The 23198-nt window shown below is 47.0% G+C and overlaps 1 protein-coding gene across 2 annotated transcripts in view; it reads right to left on the reverse strand.

Moving 5' to 3' along the window:
* Window positions 1–461: 461 nt before the first annotated feature.
* DHRS7 (dehydrogenase/reductase 7) overlaps window positions 462–23198 on the reverse strand; it is a 28035-nt gene continuing 5298 nt past the window's right edge. Inside the window, exons 2-7 of one of the 2 annotated variants that reach the window (XM_064153920.1) lie at window positions 22415–22567; window positions 14197–14303; window positions 11685–11924; window positions 3894–4016; window positions 1393–1608; window positions 462–675 (exon numbers count right to left, since the gene is read on the reverse strand). In XM_064153920.1, the coding sequence (XP_064009990.1) occupies window positions 640–675; window positions 1393–1608; window positions 3894–4016; window positions 11685–11924; window positions 14197–14303; window positions 22415–22567 (875 nt within the window). In that variant the 3' untranslated portion in view covers window positions 462–639. The remainder of the gene's footprint in view (window positions 676–1392; window positions 1609–3893; window positions 4017–11684; window positions 11925–14196; window positions 14304–22414; window positions 22568–23198) is intronic. The other variant, XM_064153958.1, reaches the window with a different exon arrangement.

Below are 23198 nucleotides of genomic sequence, written 5' to 3' on the forward strand. Positions count from 1 at the left end.
TTTAGCCCTAAATACACCCGACAATGCTACACATTTTGTTCTCAGACCACCTCTACAGCAGCCTTGAGGCTGATGGTAATGCTGAAAGCCTGATCTAAGGTAGGGTATCCCTGCCCATGGCAGGGGGGGTTAGAACTAGATGATCCTTGTGGTCCCTTCCAACCCTGATTTTATGATTCTATGAAATATAATCTCCTTTTCCCAGAGGAACCCTTCACAAACAGAGATGATGCATCCTTACTCTTTATATCACAAGCTTCTATTTGTGGGTTTATTTTATCCAAGGTCCATTAGGAATGAAAGTGAGGGAAACAGGATCCCATGGGTATAGAATTTTTAGCCTCCTCACCAAGTGCTGACCAATGTTGTAGGAGCAGAAAAAGTAACACTGCTTGGCCTCTCCATCTCAGTTCTTCTAAGCATAAATAGTCAGCCTGCTGGAACTTGACATGAAACAGGTATGTTTAGAAAGCAATTTTTATTTACTCAAGCATGTCTACAGCTTGATAGATTTGTCAAGTTTCATGATGACAAAGATGCAACAGATAAAAAACCAAAGCTTGTCTTTTTGCAGTCAAGCATTATGAGAAGTTTCTCAGCCTTAGAAGAACAACAGCAGGATTTGGTACATGCTTGTCCTTACTTCTTCTTTCTTGAATAAGAGGAATCAGCATCCTGGAGTGAAAGGACATTAAATCAGCAATTTCCCCCTTTACTTAAGTCCTTTTCCAACATAGTTATTTTGCTTGAAAGAATCTGTGACAGCAGGTGGTTGCTGTGGAAGGAGGAAGTTTTAATGCTGCACAGGCTACCCCCCTTTTTTTTACTATTTCTTGCTTTTGGAGTGCTTTGATGTGGGGGTTTTGTACTGAGCTTGACAAAAACACAGCAAGAAAAACACCATCTAGCCTTCAGCACTGCAAACACAGAACTCTCGACATCTGTCTTCAGGGATAAAGATGTGAGTGAGGAGTCTCTGACAGCAGCATTGCTTAGCAGTTACGTGCCTGACAGAAGAACTAGAGACAAGCAAGGGAGGTGTTTTCAACAGCCTTCATTCCAAGCTGTATTAAATAATTTACACTCATGGCTTCTAGAACAGCTCCATGTTAATGCTGAGTTCTGAGCTCAGCCTGTGTGATGAAGATCAGAGCCAGACCTTTGGCACTACACAACGTTGTGACTTCACTGCGCTGTGATGTGACCACGCTGCAGTAATTCTAGACTACCAGGCATGCAGTGATGGGGTCTGACTTGGCATCAGCTGCTAGGGAAGCAAGGAGGGGAAAAAAAGAACCAGATCCAAAATGCAATCCCAACATTCCCATGGCTAAAGAGTCTGTCAGCAGAGTAAAAAAAGCAGCCAAGCAGAGGAGAGAGGAATAAACTTACCAGGCCACTCTTGAAGTTCTGTATCCTCCTCTTGCCCATCCTGTTCATCAGCCACCAAGCCCAGGTAGGTGCATACTGCCAGAGGTAGCAGACAGCCAGGTAGGGGTGGTCACTGATCCAGGCCTCCTTCAGGTCATTGGCTGTGCTCACCAGGGTGAGCCGGACACAGCGGTCAGTTGGCATCTTGTGAGACTGATCACCACTGTTCTCTATGGACTAGAGGGCAGAGAGAGCAAGGAGGGATCAGAATTGGATCTCTGTGAACCACAGAGGGAGAGAAAGGGCCAAGCTCTGGGCAGCAGGCATAAACCTTCCCAGCTTCTCCAGGATGCACAAATAGAGCATACCCAGGCAGTGCATCAGAGCCAGACTGGGGAACCCCATCCCACATGATCCTCTAGTGTTTGGTGTGGACCACCACCTCCCTCTAGCACCCCTGTGCATAAAGCATGGCTTCTACTTTACCCTGAAGGAGATTCACAGATTGAGTTGGGCTGGAAGGGACCTTGAAGATCATCTATTTCCAACCCCCTGGCACTGGCAAGGACACCTTCTGCTAGACCAGATTACTCAAAGCCTCATCCAATCTGGCCTTGAATATCTCCAGGGAGAAGGTATCTCATCTTGCTGGGATTGGTTAGCCTGGAGAAGAGGAGGCTCAGAGGAGACCTTATTGCTGTCTACAACTACCTGAGGGGAGGTTGTAGCCAGGAGGAGGTTGCTCTCTTCTCTCAGGTGGCCAGCACCAGAACGAGAGGACACAGCCTCAAGCTATGCCAGGGGAAATTTAGGCTTGAGGTGAGGAGAAAATTCTTCACTGAGAGAGTCATTGGACACTGGAATGGGCTGCCCGGGGAGGTGGTGGAGTCGCCGTCCCTGGAGCTGTTCAAGGCAGGATTGGACGTGGCACTTGGTGCCATGGTCTGGCCTTGAGCTCTGTGGTAAAGGGTTGGACTCGATGATCTATGAGGTCTCTTCCAACCTTGGTGATAGTGTGATCTTCCCTAGGCAAGCTGTTCAGCATCTCACCACCCTCACTTTAAAGAATTTCTTCCTAGTAGCCAGTCTAAATCTCCCTGATCTTCCATTTTCCAAAGCAAAAGCAATTCCAGCCTGGATTTGGCCTTTCTCCTGGGTCTTTTGCCATGCTGAATTGTGAAATGTTTGCTTGGCAAGCTTTCCAGATTACTCAAAAAGTCCCTTTTCTTTCTCAGAAGCATGAAGTTTTGTGAGCCAAAAATCATTATCAGAACTCAGTTCAACAGTGGGAGACTTTGCCTCTCCTTCTCTCGGCTTCTTCCTAGTGGGTCCTCCTGAGCTTTAAATAGATGGAATTTAGGACAGCTTACATTTTGATGTATCACATCAGCAATTTTTGCCAGCTACTTTGTTAGCCAGCTTTTATGAAAAGCAATTGTGCAGTTGGAAGGTTTTTCCTTTTCTCCTTGAACAATCACTAACAGGGAAAGAATGCATCAGCTGACTCCAGTGGCTTTGCCAGCAGCAGCGTCAACCAAAACAGGGACATTGTGGACACTGTGACTAGGGCAAACAAAAAGCTACCTGTGCAGAAAGAACAGCATTCTGCAGGCAGAACTGTGTCCAGAATATCCTGGCCTTTCCCCAGGGGTGGCTGGACAGTAAACCCGACTAGGCTTAGATTGTGTGTGTTAGAAACGTAGAATCAACCAGAGAGGAAGAGAGCTCCAAGCTCAGTCAGCCCAACCTAGCACCCAGCCCTAGCCAGTCAACCAGGCCATGGCACTAAGTGCTCCAGCCAGGCTTTTCTTGAGCACCTTCAGGGACAGTGACTCCACCACCTCCCTGGGCAGCCCATTCCAATGCCAATCACTCTGACAACTTCCTCCTAACATCCAGCCTAGACCTCCCCTGGCACAACTTGACACTGTGTCCCCTTTTTCTCTTGCTGCTTGCCTGGCAGAAGAGCCCAACCCCACCTGGCTACAGCCTCCCTTCAGGGAGTTGCAGACAGCAATGAGGTCTGCCCTGAGCCTCCTCTTCTGCAGGCTGCACACTCCCAGTTCCCTCAGCCTCTGCTCATAGGGTTTGTGTTCCAGGTCCCTCACCAGCTTTGTTGCCCTTCTCTGGACACCTTCCAGCACCTCAACACCTCTCTTGAATTGAGGAGCCCAGAACTGGACACAGCACTCCAGGTGTGGCCTGAGCAGTGTTGAGTACATGGGCAGAATAACCTCCCTCTTCCTACAAGATCACTGCCCTAGTCCTGCTTTAGGTTTGAAGGGCTTATCACAACAGAACTGAGTTCTTACAGGGACAAGATCACTGCCCTAGTCCTGCCTTAGGTTTGAAGGGCTTATCACAACAGAACTGAGTTCTTACAGGGACAAGATCACTGCCCTAGTCCTGCCTTAGGTTTGAAGGGCTTATCACAACAGAACTGAGTTCTTACAGGGACAAGATCACTGCCCTAGTCCTGCCTTAGGTTTGAAGGGCTTATCACAACAGAAGTGAGCTCTTACCTTTGCCAGGTTCTCCGTGAAGACATTCTGTATAATCTTGGACTGCACAGGTCCTGGGCAGATGTTGATAATGCTTATCTCAGGGTAGTCAGTCAGCTCAGTCCGAAGAGAATTAAAAAAACCCTGAAAGAAAAGACTGGAATGTGATGATCTTCCTGTGCCACATTCCCCACGGAGCACGGCTTAACCCATTACCTATTCTCCCACTGACTCTATGCTGTACGGGTAAGAGTATTACACTAAAAGCCACTCCTATTGCTTTGACTTTTTCACATTCAATGGCTAACTGAAAATGTTATCTGCAATTACAGACACTGATCTACAAACCACTGAGGAACCTCTCCCACACACAGCAGCTTCTCTAAACTGCAGCCAGATGCTGCTGCCCCTGTACCCAGCACAAGCCTTGCTGGTTTAGAACTGGAAGTGTCACCAGTTCTAAGAACTGCACCATCACATAAATTCTCTTTTGCAGGTGATTTGTTCTTTGTGCTGAGATGAAATACTTTGAATTGCTTCTATTAAGTGGTAAGTGGAGGAAAAACTTTCACCATATACATCAAAGGTGCACTCTAATATCTTACAGAGAAATTCTGCACCCCAAGATGCACTGCAGAGTTTGATGCAGACATAAATCTTATTTCAGCTCAGAAATAAGTTACCAGAGTATCTAAGGGAAGTTAAAATCACAGAAGCTGCAAGTATTTCTTTTATCTAATAGGACACAGCATTTTCATAGCTCTAACAATTTCAACAGCAACTACTCATGGGGAATATGACCAGTGCAGAAAGGTGTTCCCTCCCAAGGCTGATAGTGTAGAGCTATGATTTAGCAAACACAGCGTGTCTTACGTCCCTGTGTTTATTCTAATACATACTTTTGTGTCACAACAGTGAGCACAAGCTGGCAAACTTCTCCAGCTGTAGTACAAATTCCTAATTTTTGCTCCCATCTACTAGGGAAGAAGGCTGGCTCACTCTGAGGTCTGAACTAAATTGCAGCAGGGCTATGACTAGTCAGATCTGCTGCTCTGACTGCTGGGCCAGTCCACTAAAGCCAGTGACATGGGCTGAGTTGCACACCTATGAACAAGCACATCAGCTCTCACTTCCCAATTGCCAGACTCACTCCAGTTCAGACTGCCTGTGGGCTTTGCAGTTAGTTCTGTGGCAATGCTCATCGTGTACTGGAAGGTCTAAGTGCCTGCAGGCCCTGCATCTAACAGCAGACCTTCACAGCATGCTCAGTTGCAGCAGGGCTATGACTAGTCAGATCTGCTGCTCTGACTGCTGGGCCAGTCCACTAAAGCCAGTGACATGGGCTGAGTTGCACACCTATGAACAAGCACATCAGCTCTCACTTCCCAATTGCCAGACTCACTCCAGACTGCCTGTGGGCTTTGTAGTTAGTTCTGTGGCAATGCTCATCATGTACTGGAAGGTCTAAGTGCCTGCAGGCCCTGCATCTAACAGCAGACCTTCACAGCATGCTCAGTTGCAGCAGGGCTATGACTAGTCAGATCTGCTGCTCTGACTGCTGGGCCAGTCCACTAAAGCCAGTGACAGGGGCTGAGTTGCACACCTATGAACAAGCACATCAGCTCTCACTTCCCAACTGCCAGACTCACTCCAGCTCAGACTGCCTGTGGGCTTTGCAGTTAGTTCTGTGGCAATGCTGACCATGTACTGGAAGGTCTAAGTGCCTGCAGGCCCTGCATCTAACATTAGACTTTCACAGCATGTTATCAAAGCCTAAAGCTTTCCAACTTAGAACAAAGACACTTAAGTGCCTGGAAGTCTGTTCCTGGACACAGCAGAAAGCATCTCAGACCTGCAAACTACCCAGTTGTTCTGGATTAAAAACCGTGGCCCTCCCCTCCTGCCCTGAGAGGAGCCACCTCCACCCTGGTACACACCTTCAGGTGTGACACCAATACAGCTTTGCCTTATCCACCACACAAGGCTGACCCACAGCCCTGACCTGCACTTTCCACATCCTCTCCTATCCCTGAGGGGTTCTGAGCCCACTCATCTCAGAAGTCACTTAACCCCCAAGTTGTGCAGTCCCATCACAGAAGCTGTGCTGTCAGGTAACATGTAAGAAGACCCCAAATGGGAGAAAGCAGCATGTGGCATGGGCATGGCCAGGTGGGTGAGGGGAAGATTGGGACTGCTCCCTGTTCACACCTGTATCCTGTTCCCCTGGGCCATGATGGGAAGCCCAGGCTCTCCTAGAAATAGCTGCCTGTGCAGTGACCTTCCCTCCTCAGGGCAACCATGACTTCAGCAACACTCGACTGCATGGGCAGGGTTAAGCCAGAGCTCTCCCAGCCCACACTCCCTCACCACTCCCTTTGGAGTGGATTTGGGATGGTGAGGAATGGAGCTAACTCCCGCTCTGCCTGAAGGAGACAAAGTCAGGATGTACTTCCAGGAGTTGAGGAGATGGCAGGGTGTGTTTCTGGGTGTGTTATGATAGAAAGGGAGGGAAAAATACTGCTTGGTCATTTGTGATCAAGTGACTTGTGAGCAGCTGCTCAAGTGCTGGGAGGCTTCTGGGATCCAAGTTCTACCTAAAAATGGGCACCTGCCTGCAGGCCTCAGTAGCCTCACAAAAGCAGACAGCAGTAGCCAGTTCTGTTGGCAACTTCAGACACCTTCCTGCAGAAGACATTGTCTCTGGCACACTCCACTCAGACTGCTCCTTGTCTCCAAACACTATAAAGGGAGCCTTGTTGACCTAAGCAAGCTGCAAGATACCAAAAGCCAAGCACTGATCCAGTGAGTTTACATTATCTTTGGAGATCCTGTCTACACAGGGCCAAGCACAGGGCTGCTGAGGCTTTTCTCAGCCTGCTGTTCAAGTAGCACTGTCCAAGTCAGGCCTATTTCACTGATGGATTGCACAGGCCATCAGCATGAAGTACACACAACCAGAGATAACAGCAAGCTCCTGCTCTGCTCTGTGTCCATTTGGCTATACCACTCCATGCCAAGGTGTTTGTGTGGCACATCCTTCCCCTGTGCTGCAGTGCCAAGATTTTACACCATGGAAGATGTGTAGTTTTCACTGGGAACACAGGATGGCCAGGACACCAGCTCAGCTGAAATCCTGGCTGATGGGCACCCAGCAGAGCCTCCTGAAGACAGGAATCTCATATGCTCTGTCCTTTCTGGTGACTCTCACCTACAGAATGTAGAAGCCCTCTAATTCCACTATTTACCTTAGCTATCTAAAGGTAGGTGGTATGAATCATAGAATCATAGAATCAACCAGGGTGGAAGAGACCTCCAAGATCATCCAGTCCAACCTAGCACCCAGCCCTAGCCAGTCAACCAGACCATGGCACTGAGTGCCTCAGCCAGGCTTTTCTTCAACACCTCCAGGGACGGTGACTCCATCACCTCCCAGAAATTACTCCACTTCCTCCCAGAAGTTTAACATTCCTAAGTAAGAAGGAAGATGCTCTCTTTTCCTTAAATTCAGATAGAAGCAGACTCACATTTGAGGCAACAAAGAAACTCTACTGCAAGAGGAAGAATCTGAGTGTTTCTACCAAGCCCAGACTGAAGCCAGCTCTAACATATAGACACAAAAGGCATGGAACAGGAACTGCTTTAAGCCATCTCTGGGCCCTTCCAGATTAGTGACCTAATCATAGAAGATGCTGAAGAAGGTAAGGCTGAAATGACTTCTACTATGACAGAAGCATTTAGCAGTCTCTCAGCTAACTGAACAAAGAGAGCAGTGGTTGCTGCTGTGTGCAGCACATGTGCTTACCAGACAAGTTCTGGATTAAGCAATATTTTGAGGGCCCCACTTCCATTCCCCTCCACATGCTACTGTGAACTTCAGGCAGAGGAAAAGCACATAGTCTCCATGAGCACCATCACACCAGGAAACAAACTGCATCAGTCAGATGCAGACTTGTGGACTTGACTCCCACACTTAGCAGCACTCCCAGAACTGAAATAAAGGGTAACTTCATCAGCAGAACGTTGCTATGAAGAATTCCAACTGGCATGAATCAAAGCATGATTGTTTCCAGAGCAGATTTTCTTAGCATTCAGAATCCTTTCCTTCCTCCTCCTCCAATTGCCACTTACAAGCTTTGTTGTTTTTTTAAAGACAAAAAAATCCCCACACTGAACAAAAGGAGGGACATTTAAAAAAGGCATTCACTGAGATTGCAGCACAAATTGGAATGGGCTGCCCAGGGAGGTGGTGGAGTCACCATCCCTGGAGGTGTGAAGAAAAGACTGGATGAGGCACTTGGTGCCATGGTCTAGTTGACTGGCTAGGCCTGGGGGATAGGTTGGACTGGATGATCTTGGAGGTCTCTTCCAACCTGGTTGATTCTATGATTCTATAAAATTGTGTCAGCTGGGATAGACCCCAGGGCATGAATTTAAAGGAACAAACACAACAGATGAATTCATGTCAGACAGATTTAGTATCTGCTGGCCAAAGTGCAACCTTCCCTTCAAGAAGGTCTTAGAATGCAGGTTGATACAGGCTGGGCAAATGCACCAGAAAAATCATCTCTTCATGCCTCATTTTCAGTTTTCCTCTGCCCTTCCCTTAAGCTATTTCTTCTTGGTCACCATCAGACATGGGCTATCAAGAACTGGCTGGATGGCAGATCCCAGAGAGTGGTGGTGAATGGTGCTACATCCAGTTGGCAGCTGGCACTAGTGGTGTTCCCCAAGGATCAGTGCTGGGCCCAGTCCTGTTCAATATCTTTATTGATGACCTGGACGAGGGCATTGAGTCCTGCATCAGTAAGTTTGCAGATGACACCAAGCTAGGAGCAGGTGTGGAGCTGTTGGAAGGTAGGAGAGCCCTGCAGAGGAACCTGGACAGGCTGCATGGGTGGGCAGAGGCCAATGGGATGAGATTTAACAAGGCCAAGTGCAGGGTTCTGCACTTTGGCCACAACAACTCCAAGCAGCACTACAGGCTGGGGACTGAGTGGCTGGAGAGCAGCCAGGAAGAAAGGGACCTGGGGGTACTGGTAGATAGTAAGCTGAAGATGAGGCAGCAGTGTGCCCAGGTGGCCAAGAGAGCCAATGGCATCCTGGGCTGGCTCAGGAACAGTGTGGCCAGTAGGATAAGGGAGGTTATTCTGCCCCTGTACTCAGCACTGGTCAGGCCACACCTTGAGTACTGTGTCCAGTTCTGGGCCCCTCAATTCAAGAAAGATGTTGAGGTGCTGGAACATGTCCAGAGAAGGGCAACAAAATTGGTGAGGGGCCTGGAGCACAAATCCTATGAGGAGAGGTTGAGGGAGCTGGGCCTGTTTAGCCTGGAGAAGAGGAGGCTCAGGGGTGATCTTATTACTGTCTACAACTACCTGAAGGGGCATTGTAGCCAGGTGGGGGGTGGCCTCTTCTCCCAGGTAACCAGCAATAGAACAAGGGGACACAGTCTCAAGATGTGCCAGGGTAGGTATAGGCTGGATATTAGGAAGAAGTTCTTCACAGAGAGAGTGATTGGCATTGGAATGGGCTGCCCAGGGAGGTGGTGGAGGCACCATCCCTGGAGGTGTTGAAGCAAAGCCTGGCTGAGGCACTTAGTGCCATGGTCTAGTTGATTGGCTAGGGCTGGGTGCTAGGTTGGACTGGGTGATCTTGGAGGTCTCTTCCAACCTGGTTGATTCTATGATTCTATGACTGCCTTTCCCACAGACTTCCTTCATCTGACTTGTCCTGGAGAAATTCATAGCTCAAAAAAGATCTTATAGTTTTGGAAGGTTTCATGCCCATACTTAGCTATAGCTCCAGACTGACAACTCTTAGGCAGAGCCTCCTCAAAATCTACACTGCAAAGGACATGTTTTAACACATGCAATTAGTATTAGCAGAATTGCTGTGAAAGGATGAAGCAAGGAAGTTTAGATGCTGACCTGGCTATGGAGCCAAGGCAGAAGCTTTCAAAGATACAAGCAGTTTAGTCAGCTTGTTTTTAATTAATCCAGAAATTTCAGTCAACTGTCACTTTAAAGCTTCATCCATGTTCTTCATCTTGATGTGGGAGCCAGAGTTCTTTGCAGTTTTTTAAGCAACATGTGAATTCCTTGTGCCTTGCAGCTAATTAGCCATGCTTAGTCCAACTACACCACACCCAAAAGATAATTCAACTGAAAGAACACTTAATAAAGAACATCAAGAGAATTCATGTTCCTCCCTTGCATTCTTCTCATTTAAATCAACTAGACTTCACCCAGAAGCTGGCCTCTAACAGGCAGTTTCACTGCTGCCATTCAATCTAAGGGCAGCAGATCTCTCCCTACCACTAATGGAAAACTTCTTACTAGCAGAGGCCTGTCACTGTCTTCTACATCTACAGGCTGCACAGTCCTGGGAAGTCTGCTATATGAAGAAACACTGAGAGAATAGGGTTTCTTCAGCCTTCAGAAAATCAGGTTTAGGGAATACCTTATCACTGTTCTACTGTTTAAAGAGTGACTACAAAGAACATGTCACCCAGGGATGTCATGGATGCCACCTTCCTAGATATATTCAAGGATGAGGCCTTGAACAACCTGGTCTAGTGGAAGGTGTTCCTGTCATAGAATCAACAGGTTGGAAGAGACCTCCAAGATCATCCTGTCCAACCAATCCCCCAGCCCTATCCAATCAACTAGACCATGGCACTAAGTGCCTCACAGAATCATTGAATCAACTAGGCTGGAAGAGTCCTCCAGGAGCATCCAGTCCAACCTAGCACCCAGCCCTGGCCAGTCAACCAGACCATGGCACTAAGTGCCTCAGCCAGGCTTTTCCTGAACACCTCCAGGGACAGTGACTCCACCACCTTCCTGGGCAGCCCATTCCAATCCCAATCACTCTCTCTGCCAACAACCTCCTCCTAACATCCAGCCTGTACTTCCCCCGGCACAACTTGAGAACAAGTCCCCTTGTTCTATTGGTGGTTGCCTGGTGGTTGTTCATGGCAGGGGGGTTGGAACTAGAAGGTCTCTTCCAACTCAAACCATGGGACACACCTCTTTTACAAAGAATCACATGGAGAAGGGTAACAGATACAAGTTGGACACAGAGGAACCAAATGAGGTTCCACAAGGACAAGTGCAGAGTCCTGCACCTGGGAAAGAATAATTTACTCTGCCCTGGTGAGACCTCACGTTGAATAGTGCCTTCAGTTTTGGCTTCCCCATGTTGAAAGGGACAGGGATCTGCTGGAGAGAGTCCAGCAGAGGGCCATGAGGATAATTAGGGGACTGGAGAGCATGGCTCAGGAGGAGAGGCTAAAGGACCTGGGGCCTTTTGGTCTGGAGAAGAGCAGACTGAGAGGGGATTTGATAAATGTTTATGAACATCTGAGGGCTGGGGGTCAGGAGGGGGGGGTCAGGTTCTGCTCACTGCTCCCTGGGATAGGACAAGGAGCAATGGATATAAGCTGCAGCACAGGAAGTTCCACCTCAACACAAGGGGGAACTTCTTTACTGTAAGGGTCCCAGAGCACTGGAACAGGCTCCCCAGAATGGTTGTGAAGTCTCCTTCTCTGGAGACTTTCAAGGCCTGTCTGGTTGCATTCCTCTGTGATCTGTGCCACACTGTGGTCCTGCTCTGGCAGGGGGGTTAGACACAATCTCCTTGGGTCCCTTCCAACCCCTAATATCCTGTGTGTGTGTGTGATCTCAATTCTTTCAGAATCTGAGAAAATTACATATGCTGTGTGTGATTTCTGGTGAGACTTGTGTCTTCAGCACAGGACAAACTGATGCTGGTATCTTACACAAGGAGACTCATCCCAGAAATGTAACTTACCTGCAGGGCATGCTTGCTGGCACAGTACCCAGAGGCAAGAGGAGCTCCCATGATTCCCATCACGCTGCTCACAGTAACAATCTTTCCTTTTCTCCTTTGGATCATGTGATTCAGGACATGTTTTGTTAAGGAGATGGTACCCAGGTAGTTGAGTTCCATTATTGCACTGAAGACATCCAGGTTTGTATCCACAAACAAAGAGCGTTGGGAACGTCCACCATTGTTGATCAAAACATCAATCTTGGGAAAGATACAGTAATAAACTCATGTAACACACACACACTGCCACTTCCTAGGGCAATTGCTAAGCCTTCATTATTCTCTTCCCTCCAAAGAATCACAGAATCATGAATCAACCAGGATGGAAGAGACCTCCAAGATCATCCAACTCAGCCCTGTCCAATCAACCAGACCATGGCACTAAGTGCCTCAGCCAAACTTTTCTTGGATTCCTCCAGGGATGGTGACTCCACCACCTCCCTGGGCAGCCCATTCCAATGCCAATCACTCTCTCTGACAACAACTTCCTCCTAACATCCAGCCTAGACCTCCCCCAGCACAGCTTTAGGCTGTGTCCCCATGTTCTGTTGCTGCTTGCCTGCAAGAAGAGACCAATCCCACCTGGGTACAGCCTCCCTTCAGGAAGTTGTAGACAGCAATGAGGTCTGCCCTGAGCTTCCTCTTCTGCAGGCTGCACACCCCCAGCTCCCTCAGCCTCTCCTCACAGGGCTGTGCTCCAGGCCCCTCACCAGCTTCATCGCCCTTCTGTGGACAAGTTCCAGTATCTCAACATCTCTCTTGAATTGAGGAGCCCAGAACTGAACACAGCACTCAAGGTGTGGCCTGAGCAGTGCTGAGTACAGGGGAAGAATAACTTCCCTCCAGTGATGTCTCTGCCACATACAGACCAGATCTATCTGCAGTTGCTCTCCCACAATGCACTTCCCCTTGGCATCGAGGCTGGCCAACTTTGAGTGGAGTTTAAGCAGGTATACAAATGTTTGATGGCAAAGTTAACTCTTCACCCAGGAACACTGCCAGCTGCAAAGTTTGTTTTTTTAAGAACATTTTTAACCTTACTGCACTGTAGCAAACAACACTTCATGATCTGGTCCTGCAAGGTGACCTCTAAAAATATGTTTTGTGTAAAATCAGAAAACAATTGGGGGCACAGAATCACAGAATGTTTTAGGTTGGAAAGGACCTCAAGGACCACCCAGTTCCAACCCTCTGTCATAGGCAGGGACACCTCCCACTAGAACAGGTTGATCAAGGCCTCATCCAATCTGGCCTTGACCAACTTCCCTGGGTAACCTGTGCCAGTGTCTCACAACCCTCACTGGGAAGAACTTCCTCCTAACATCCAGTTTATATATCCCCTCTTCAAGTTTAAACCCACTACCCCTTGTCCTGCCATTACAAGACCTTGTCAGTAGTCACTCCCCAGCCTTCCTGCAGGTCCCCTTCAGATACTGGAAGGCCACTATAAGGTCTCCTCAAAGCCTTCTCCTGTCCAGGCTGAAGAGCCCAAACTCTTGTAGCCTGTCCTTATAGCAGAGCTGCTGCAGCCCTCTGAGCACCTTAGTGGCCCTCCTCTGGACTGGCTCCAACAGTTCCATGTCCTTCTTGTGTTGGGGGCTCCAGAACTGCACACAGTACTCCAGGTGGGGTCTGACAAAAGCAGAGTAAAGGAGCAGAATCACCTCCCTTGCTTCTCTTGATGCAGCCCAAGACATGCTTACTGTCTGGGCTGCACTCACACTGCAGGCTCATGTTATGCTTTTCATCACCCCAACCCCCCAGGTCCTTTTCCTCAGGGCTGCTCTCAGCCATTCGCCACCCAGAACAGAAATCTGTTACCAGTAATTTAGAATGAGAGGGAATTGCTTCAAGTTGCACCAAGGGAGATTTGGATTGGATGTCATGAGACATTTCTTTACTGAAAATGTGGTCAGGCATTGGAACAAGCTGCCCAGGGAAATGGTAGAGTCACTATCCCTGGAGGTGTTAAAAAACAACATGTAGACATGGCACTTCAGGACATGGTTTAATGGCCATGGTGGCATTAGGTCAATAGTTAGAGTCAATGATCTTAGAGGTCTTTTCCAACCAAAACAATTCTGTGATTTCACTGCACAACCTGAAGGGAGGCTGTAGCCAGGTGGGGGTTGGTCTCTTCTGCCAGGCAACCAGCAACAGAACAAGGAGGGGGACAGCCTCAAGTTGTGCTGGGGGAGGTCTAGGCTGGATGTTAGGAGGAAGTTGTTGGCAGAGAGAGTGATTGGCATTGGAATGGGCTGCCCAGGGAGGTGGTGGAGGCACCGTCCCTGGAGGAGTCCAAGAAAAGCCTGGCTGAGGCACTTAGTGCCATGGTCTGAGTTCATTGTTTAGGGCTGGGTAATAGGCTGGACTAGATGGGCTTGGAGGTCTCTTCCAGCCTGCTTGATTCTACAATTCCATAAATGCAGGGGTAGAGAAGGCAAAGGAGTTTAACTCCAGAAGTACATCTTACCTTGCCAAAATGCTTAAGCACAGCATTGGTTGCAGCTTCATGAGAGCTTCTGTCAGTCAAGTCAAGACGCAGAACAAAGATATCCTTTTCACTCAAGTTGCTGATCTCTAAAAACAACCACAAAGTGAACAGGAACCAGTGAGTCTCCTCACAAAGCAACCACGGGAAACTAACAGCTTCTAAACATTACATTACACCAAAAGGACACTAAAAACTGTAACAGCAAGCTGGAAATAAAATGCCTGCTTTGTTTTCAGTTCGATCTCCATTCTTAGGCTGCTCCAACTAAGCCTTTCTTTTCTTATCATTCTATTATTGGTTGTGAAAAGCCTGAGTTTACTAAACAGATGTGTAACAGTACAGACAATTCAACTCATAGAATCATAGAATCAAGCAGGTTGGAAGAGACCTCTAAGATCATCCAGTCCAACCTAGCACCCAGCCCTGGCCAATCAACTAGACCATGGCACTAAGTGCCTCAGCCAAGCTTTGCCTCAACACCTCTAGGGATGGCAACTCCACCTCCTCCCTGGGCAGCCCATTCCAATGCCAATCACTCTCTCTGACAACAACTTCCTCTTAACATCCAGTCTAGACCTCCCCCACCACAACTTGAAACTCTGTCCCCTTGTTCTGTTGCTGCTTGCCTGGCAGAAGAGACTAACCCCCACCTGGCTACAACCTCCCTTCACGTAGTTGTAGACAGCAATGAGGCCCCCCCTGAGCCTCCTCTTCTCCAAACTGATTTCAATCCAGGTGACAGGATAGTGACATTTTTCAGAGAGACACTCAGAAGCTTAGCATATTGGCAGCCTTGACACTTCGCTTGTATGTTAACAGGCCAAGCATGTTCCTTACTAACAAGAGGGCTACTACAATTTAGACCCAAAAGACCACATAGGTACACAAGTAGCTGTGAGGCAAAGTCTAGACAAACATGATTATTGGAGGAGGTAAAAGGAGAAGGTTGTTGTTTAACTAACAGCTTTTAACACATCCATCTCCTGAAATAAAAAGATCACCTGTCATCAAGTTCAAGCCTTCCTGGTGAGTGTTTCAACCACTGTCTCTTCAGAACAACTGACCTTTTCCATAGAAAGTATTTCCTGAGCAGTGATTTGTTACCCTGGGGGCAAATGCCTCCCAAAAATAAAATCTTCCATGTTCAGCTTTTCAGGGTTTTTTTAACTCCATGATTTTGTTACTTTATTTATATTAGCCTGATTGTACTGGGTTTGTTTCTAAATTGATTCCTAGCCACAACTAAGTGTTCCTGCTCCATTTTAACCAGAGAGCCTAAGGCTCTGAGATTTTTGTTACTGCTTCTTGCATATACAGGCAAGGTTGAACTTTGTTTTTATAATGATGGGCAAACAAGGAGGTCACTGAAGTCCATAAGCTGCCTCTGTTCAAAGGTCACTAGTACTCAGGTGAGTGGTTAAAATAAACCCATCTGTTTGGTTTAAAGCTACCACTGTTTCCATATACTGCCTCCTCCAGTCCCTCTGGGTGCATCTTTCCCTCCATTTCTCCCAGAAACAGAGCAGTGAAATCGATGCACTTTAAACTATCAGAGACACACCTCTATCTTGTGCTCTTTTAAGCAGCTTTGCAGAGTTGAAACCCACTGAGATATGGAGTGTTTCTGCCATGGATTAGCAAGACCACAGAGTCACCTCAGCCAAGAAAGCTACACAAGAGGGAAAGGAGGATGTTAGGAGGAAGTTCCTGACAGAGAGAATGATTTGCATTGGAATGGGCTGCCCAGGGAGGTGGTGGAGTTGCCATCCCTGAAGGTGTTCAGGAAAAGCCTGGATGGGGCACTTAGTGCCATGGTCTAGTTGAATGGACATGGCTGGGTGCTAGGTTGGACTGGATGATCTTGGAGGTCTCTTCTAACCTGGTTGATTCTATGATTCTGCTTTCTCCATTTCTTTCACTAATAACTCCTCATACTCCATCTCCTTTTTTGCCTGGTACCATAATGATGGTTTTAAGGCTAAAAATTTCCTCTCAATTACAGTATTTAACTTTGGGAGGATCCTGCCAATGTTTATCAGTATCTAAAGGACGGGTGTCAAGAAGATGAGGGCAAACTCTTTTCAGTAGTGCCCACAGGACAATGGGCAATAGGCACAAACCAAAACACAGGAAGTTCCACCTAAAAAAATAAGGAAAACCTTTACTTTGAGAGTGACACAGCACTAGAACAGGCTGCTCAGAGAGGTTGGAGTCTCATTCTCCAGAGACTTTCAAAACCCACTTGGATGTGATCCTGCGCAAGCTGCTCTGGGTGACCCTGCTTTAGCAGAGGAGGTTGGACTAGATGATCTCCAGAGGACCCTTCCAATCCCCATCATTCAGTCATTCTATGAATTAAAATGACACAGAAAAACACTTGGGGGGGGGGTGGGAGACCTAAGCTTACAGCTCACAATGCTAGCATGTGTTAGTTATCATCCTTTAGTGAAGTGTCTCCAGCTCCAAAGTGAACTGCACAGGGTGACCAACCTTTAGATGTGCCACATCTACAACAGAGCACTCAAAGCTACCCAGAACAGAGATCACTTTTCACAGCTATGGAACTGTGAAACATTATCTTCTGGAGGGCTTTTAAAGTCTCCTTACATAGAAGACTTTACACTCTGTGGCTTTTCATTGGGATCAAATGGCCCAAGCAGAAGGTCTTCCAACTGACATTTTATTATCAGTCAAGCATGGGCTTCCTCTTCCCTGTTGGCAGTTCATTAAGTTCAAGTTACTTTTTAACTAAAACACAGTTAAAATCACCCAAGGCCAACTTGTTTTTCTTTGAAAGACAGCTGCCTAATTAACACTGTCTCAGAGCAGTATTTTGTTGTTACATCAAAGGTTCACCTCCTTTCCCCAGCGGGTTTCAGATCAACTCTTTCCAATACATGTTAATCCAAACCAGCAGTTATCTCCTAACACAATAAAGACTATTACTCAGCCCTTCAGCAATTCCACTTCTTTTATCTCCATCTAGTATGATGCCATTTAAAAGAACATGACCTTTTAGCAGAGGCTGAACAACATCATCTCCTAAGCTCCATCCCAACCTCAACTACTGTGTAAGTCTGTAAGTTATAGATTGTTTGGCCTGTCTATATTTAAATCATATTTGAACCTTTTCAAAGCAAGAAATATGCTCTCCATCTCCTTTTTAGTTTTTCCTCTTCAAAGAGGCCAAAATTACTGGTGAAATTCCACTCATGTTGCAGAATGTGGTTGGAGGAAGTACAGAAGCCACTTGCAGGAACCATGCAAGTTATACAAGTTGTTTTCTCCTACAGAGAAGTGCTGAGCTGCCATATGCATGACTCAACAGGTATTGCCATCACTTTTATGATACCTTCCTTCTCTCTCCCTCTCCTTTAGCTTTAAAGCAGTGTAAAAATGCATAAACAAGTGTTGTAGGGTGGTGCCTCTGAGTTCTGAACAAGATAAATGTGCTTGCTTCTGACATGACCATGAAAATTATCCGGTTAAATTGCTGGTGTAAAAAGCATCTACAGCTGGCACATTGAAGTCTATTAGCTCAAATTGTGCCATATAATTCAGCCAAATTCACATCTGTGTCATGTCACATGTTGCAGCTCAATCTCAATCCACCCCACGCTAATCAAACCTCTTGAACCCAACTGTGAAAAGCAGACATGCAGGTGGCAGCAGCAACAAGACACCCAAGAAGCAGGTGGACCCAACTGCTGAAGCACGCAGGAGAGCAATTGGGAAGATCAATGCACAGGTGGAGTGGAAACTGGTGAGGAATGTGAAAGGCAACAAGAGCTTCAGCAACAACAAAAGGCAGACCAAAGACAGAGTGGGCTCACTGATGAACAGAGACAGTGAAAAAGTGATACAGGGCACAGAAAAACATGGGGTACTCATTGCCTTCTTTGCCTCAGTCTTCACCAGCAAAATCTCCTCTAAGGTGTCCCACACTTCTGAAGCTAGACTCTGGGGAAGAGAAAGTGCTACCAACATTGGGGAAATACCAAGTTAGGGAAAAACTGCAAAGATAACCAGGGCAATATATACATCCAAGACATAAAAAAGCCAACCTCACACCTCTTTGGAAAGTACCTGGTAAATGGACTAGCTCCCCAGCAAATAAACCAACAGCCATATAGCCTAACCTCAGTCCTTGGGAAAATTAGGTGGCAATTCCTCCTGAAGCCATTTCCAAGTACATGAAGGACTGTGAAAAGCCAGCAGAGATTTAACACAGACATTTACTGTTTGACCAACTTAATTGCTTTTTGTGATGACTGGCCCTGTGGACAAGGGGAGAGCAGGGGATGATGTTTATCTTGACTGCATAGCTCTCTGTGTTGTCTTCCCCAGCATCCTTGAGGCTATACTGGGGAAATACAAGGGGTCTAGATGACTGGATTACAACCCAAGTGACAAATAGGCTGGGCTTGAAGAATAGCAACCAACCATTCACAGTCTAACTGGTGGCCAGTTACAAGTGGTAACCCTCCAATATCAGTATCTTTTAATACCTTCTTTAATGACTCAGATGATGCAACAGAACACAAGTTTTGAGTACATTTCCAGTTAAGATGAAGTTCAGTGGAGCAGCTGCTATGCTGGAGGGGAGGACTGACATTTAGAGGCATCTCACCGAGCTGAATGCACAGTCAGACAAACCTCAGCAAGCTCAACAAAGTCAAATGCAGAATTTCACATCTGTGACAGAACAGTGCCATGCAGTACTGCCAGCTCATGTCCAAATGGCTACATATCAGCTCTCCAAACAGGACTTAAGGTCCTAAAGGAAGGACAACAGCCAGCTGCTAGAACTCACTGATGAGTTACATTTGATTATCATTGCTAGTGGGCTACACTAGCAAGAGCAGACTGAGGGAAGTCCCTTTTAAGAGCCTACATCTAGAGTACTGTGTGCAATTTTGGACCATCTTAGTTCAAGGCAAATACCCATAAACTGGAGATAGTGCAACACAGGATCACCAAGATGGTTAGTGGGTCTAGCACACATGATAACCTTCTGCCAGGCAACCAGCAACAGAACAAGGGGACACAGTCTCCAGTTGTGGTGGGGGAGGTCTAGGCTGGATGATAGGAGGAAGTTGTTGACAGAGAGAGTGATTGGCATTGGAATGGGCTGCCCAGGGAGGTGGTGGAGTTGCCACCCCTGGAAGTGTTCAAGCAAAGCCTGGCTGAGGCACTTAGTGCCATGGTCTGGTTGACTGGACAGGGCTGGGTGCTAGGTTGGGGCTGGATGATGTTGGAGGTCTCTTCCAACCTGGTTGTTTCCATGATAATCAAGCAAAAGGGTGGAAAGCTGGGTTTCTATAGCTTTGAGAAAAGTGTAAGAGGGAAAAGGGGCTCAATTATTCCCAAAAGTTCTATAGTGAACCTATAAATAGCGGAGTAGCTGTGTTGCTAAAGAGTTTCCAAACTTCCTAACTCATTTGACCTGTATTTCACTAAGTGTGTATTTGCAAAACACATGGCTATGCAAGACTTCAAAGCCAGCATGGTTGTAACCAGGTGGGGCTTGGTCTCTTCTGCCAGGCAACCAGCAATAAAACAAGGGGACACAGTCTCAAGTTGTGCTGGGGGAGTCATAGGCTGGATGTCAGGAGGAAGTTCTTCACAGAGAGAGTGATTGGCATTGGAATGGGCTGCCCAGGGAGGTGGTGGAGTCACCATCCCTGGAGGTGTTCAGGAAAAGACTGGATGAGGCATTTAGTGCCATGGTCTAGTTGACTGGATAGGGCTGGTGGATAGGTTGGACTGGATGATGTTGGAGGTCTCTTCCACCCTGGTTGATTCTATGATTTGACCTGTATTTCAGTGTGTACTTGCAAAACACATGGCTATGCAAGACTTTAAAGCCAGCATGCACCACAGCTAATACATTCAGAGGGTTACTTCAAGCTGGCAGAGGCACAAATTCTTGTATAAATCTTGCTTCTCTTCATTCACATCGATGGCAGTAATCTTGACTATTCCTTAGCACATTTGGAAATGGATGTGCAGGGTTACAGCCCCAGACAGTGTTATCAGTTTTGCAATGGCAGCAAACGGCCACGGACGCAAACGCAGTTGTATGTTTTCGCTGAAAACTAAACATTGCATCATTCAGCAGGGGAATTTTACCATGAACCACACTGTCACCACAGGGCCTTTGCTTCCTTTTGAAGCTTATCTACACAGCTGATTCTCTGAAGCATGAAAAATAAGTAGCTGTGCATTTTTTTAAAGCTGCTTTTAAGAGCAACTTCTGGCTCCTAGAAATGTTTAGGTGCTAAGCCAAGGCACACATTTCATTTTTCACCAGCATTCACTCCAAGTAAACTGTGGACATTCTGTCAATATGTGAGTGTCACAATATACTCAGTATGCAATATGGCACACTGACCTACAGAGGATATAAAGTCCAAGAAGGACATAATGTAAAACACGTCCAAAACTTCTATTTATCAACATGGATTAACCATCTACCCCACTTGCTATCAAGCCAGAAAACAGAAGAGGATGAAGCCAAACTACTGACTCAGCAGGGATGTGAAAGGTAACTGGAACAGAAGCACTGCACTTTATATTTGATCCTCCTGATCTACAGAAGATCCTCTTTCTTGGTCTTGCCCTAAAAAACTTTTTCTGAACATTTCCATTCATTCCTTTCCAAAGAGGAAAGTCAGTTGTCTGTCTGCCCATAAGATGCACATGCCTGAAGGAAGAAGAGTAACATGGAGCAACATGGTTTGGTTCTTAATAGGATGATAACCCTCAGATTTCTGCCTTCATTCCCCACAGTATTTATGCTTTTTCTTAATCTAGTACCTTACAAAGCACTTGAAATTGGTAATTAGGTTTTTAGGTAACACTAGCTTAAGATGCAATTTGTAATTCAAGTCTAGACAATGGCTCACAAAAAGAAAATACTAGATTCAAACACAGAGTGGAGTTATGTATGAAGTTTACTTTCATCATTAAATTTATTCCTGTGATATGCAGGTTAGCATCACAGTATCACAGTATCACCAAGGTTGGAAGAGACCTCACAGATCATCAAGTCCAACCCTTTACCACAGAGCTCAAGGCTAGACCATGGCACCAAGTGCCACATCCAATCCTGCCTTGAACAGCCCCAGGGACGGCGACTCCACCACCTCCCCGGGCAGCCCATTCCAGTGTCCAATGACTCTCTCAGGGAAGAACTTTCTCCTCACCTCCAGCCCAAATCTCCCCAGGCACAGCCTGAAGCTGTGTCCTCTTGTTCTGGTGCTGGCCACCTGAGAGAAGAGAGCAACCTCCCCCTGGCCACAATCACCCCTCAGGTAGTTGTAGACAGCAATAAGGTCACCCCTGAGCCTCCTCTTCTCCAGGCTAACCAATCCCAGCTCCCTCAGCCTCTCCTCGTAGGGCTGTGCTCAAGGCCTCTCCCCAGCCTCGTCGCCCTTCTCTGGACATGCTCAAGCATCTCAATGTCCCTCCTAAACTGGGGGGCCCAGAACTGAACACAGCAATCTCCAAGATCATCCAGTCCAACCTAGTACCCAGTCCTGTCCAGTCAACTAGACCATGGCACTAAGTGCCTCAGCCAGGCTTCTTTTGAATGCCTCCAGGGATGGTACTCCACCACCTCCTGGGCAGCCCATTCCAATGCCAATCACTCTCTCTGACAACAACTTACTCCTAACATCCAGCCTAGACCTCCACCACCACAACTTGAGACTGAGTCCCCTTGTTCTATTGCTGCTTGCCTGGCGGAAGAGACCAAACCCCACCTGGCTACAGCCTCCCTTCAGGGGGTTGTAGACAGCAATGAGCTCTGCCCTGAGCCTTCTCTTCTCCACCCTAAACCACCCCAGCTCCCTCAGCCTCTCCTCACAGGGCTGTGCTCCAGGCCCCTCCCCAGCTTCATCACCCTTCTCTGGACACCTTCCAGCACCTCAACATCTCTCTTGAATTGAGGAGCCCAGAACTGGACACGGCACTCAAGGTGTGACCTGGCCAGCATTGAGTACAGGGGCAGAATAACCTCCTTCTTCCTGCTGGCCACACTGTTCCTGATGCAGGCCAGGATGCCATTGGCTCTCTTGGCCACACGGGAACACTGCTGGCTCATGTTCAGCTACTATCTACTAGTATCCCCAGGTCAACCACTCCAACAGAGCACAAGTGGAACTGCTTGCATGAAGTAGCAAGCCATACTTACGAAGGCACTTCTTCTTCACTCTTTCCAGTTCATCCTCTCTTCTTGCTGAGATGGCAAGCAAGGCTCCTATCTTGGATAGCTGGTAAGCCAATTCTTCTCCAATTCCACTTGAAGCTCCTGTCACCCAGACAACTTTGCCACGCAGCTCAGTTTCTATCAAAAGAGTTGAGACAGCAGTTCACACATTGCCAGTGCTAGGGTAAGCATTTAACTCGCTGCTGGATTCTCATCTGATACCATTTAAGAAACATGCTCACTTTTTTGGCTATTACAAAATCCTGACTTCTTTCCTTTTTTTTTGTCACATGCAGTTATGAAATCATTCATAGTTCTTCATTTGCCATTTGAACTTTGTTCCAAAGCTAAATAAACCTGAATAAACACTGTTTATCAACCTGATGAAAGAAATCTTGATTGCATTTCTGCAAGCCATCCAGACAGAGCCTTGTCAGAAGGAGCTTCAGAAGAGAAGGGAGAATTCTTGGAAACAACAGGAAATAGTGTTGCAAATCCAAACAAAAACCTACGCAAACCTTTCCCAATACTGCTCCACTTCAAAAGTGTTCCAAAGTAATTGTCAACAGAAGAAAATTCTCTGAAGAAAGACAGCTAATCATAACAAAGCAAATGGGTGTTCATCCCCTCTTCTTTCTGCTTCTGGCTAATTCCTGTACTGGCTGGAGTACAGCACGCAGAGTTCCTAAGGTGTAACCTCATGTATAAATTTCCTGCCCAGGCATGCTTTTTAACCTGTAGTAAAAATAATAGTGTCTTACTCCTCTGC

This window comes from Pogoniulus pusillus, chromosome 1, assembly GCF_015220805.1.
Source record: "Pogoniulus pusillus isolate bPogPus1 chromosome 1, bPogPus1.pri, whole genome shotgun sequence".
NCBI classification, from domain to species: domain Eukaryota; kingdom Metazoa; phylum Chordata; class Aves; order Piciformes; family Lybiidae; genus Pogoniulus; species Pogoniulus pusillus.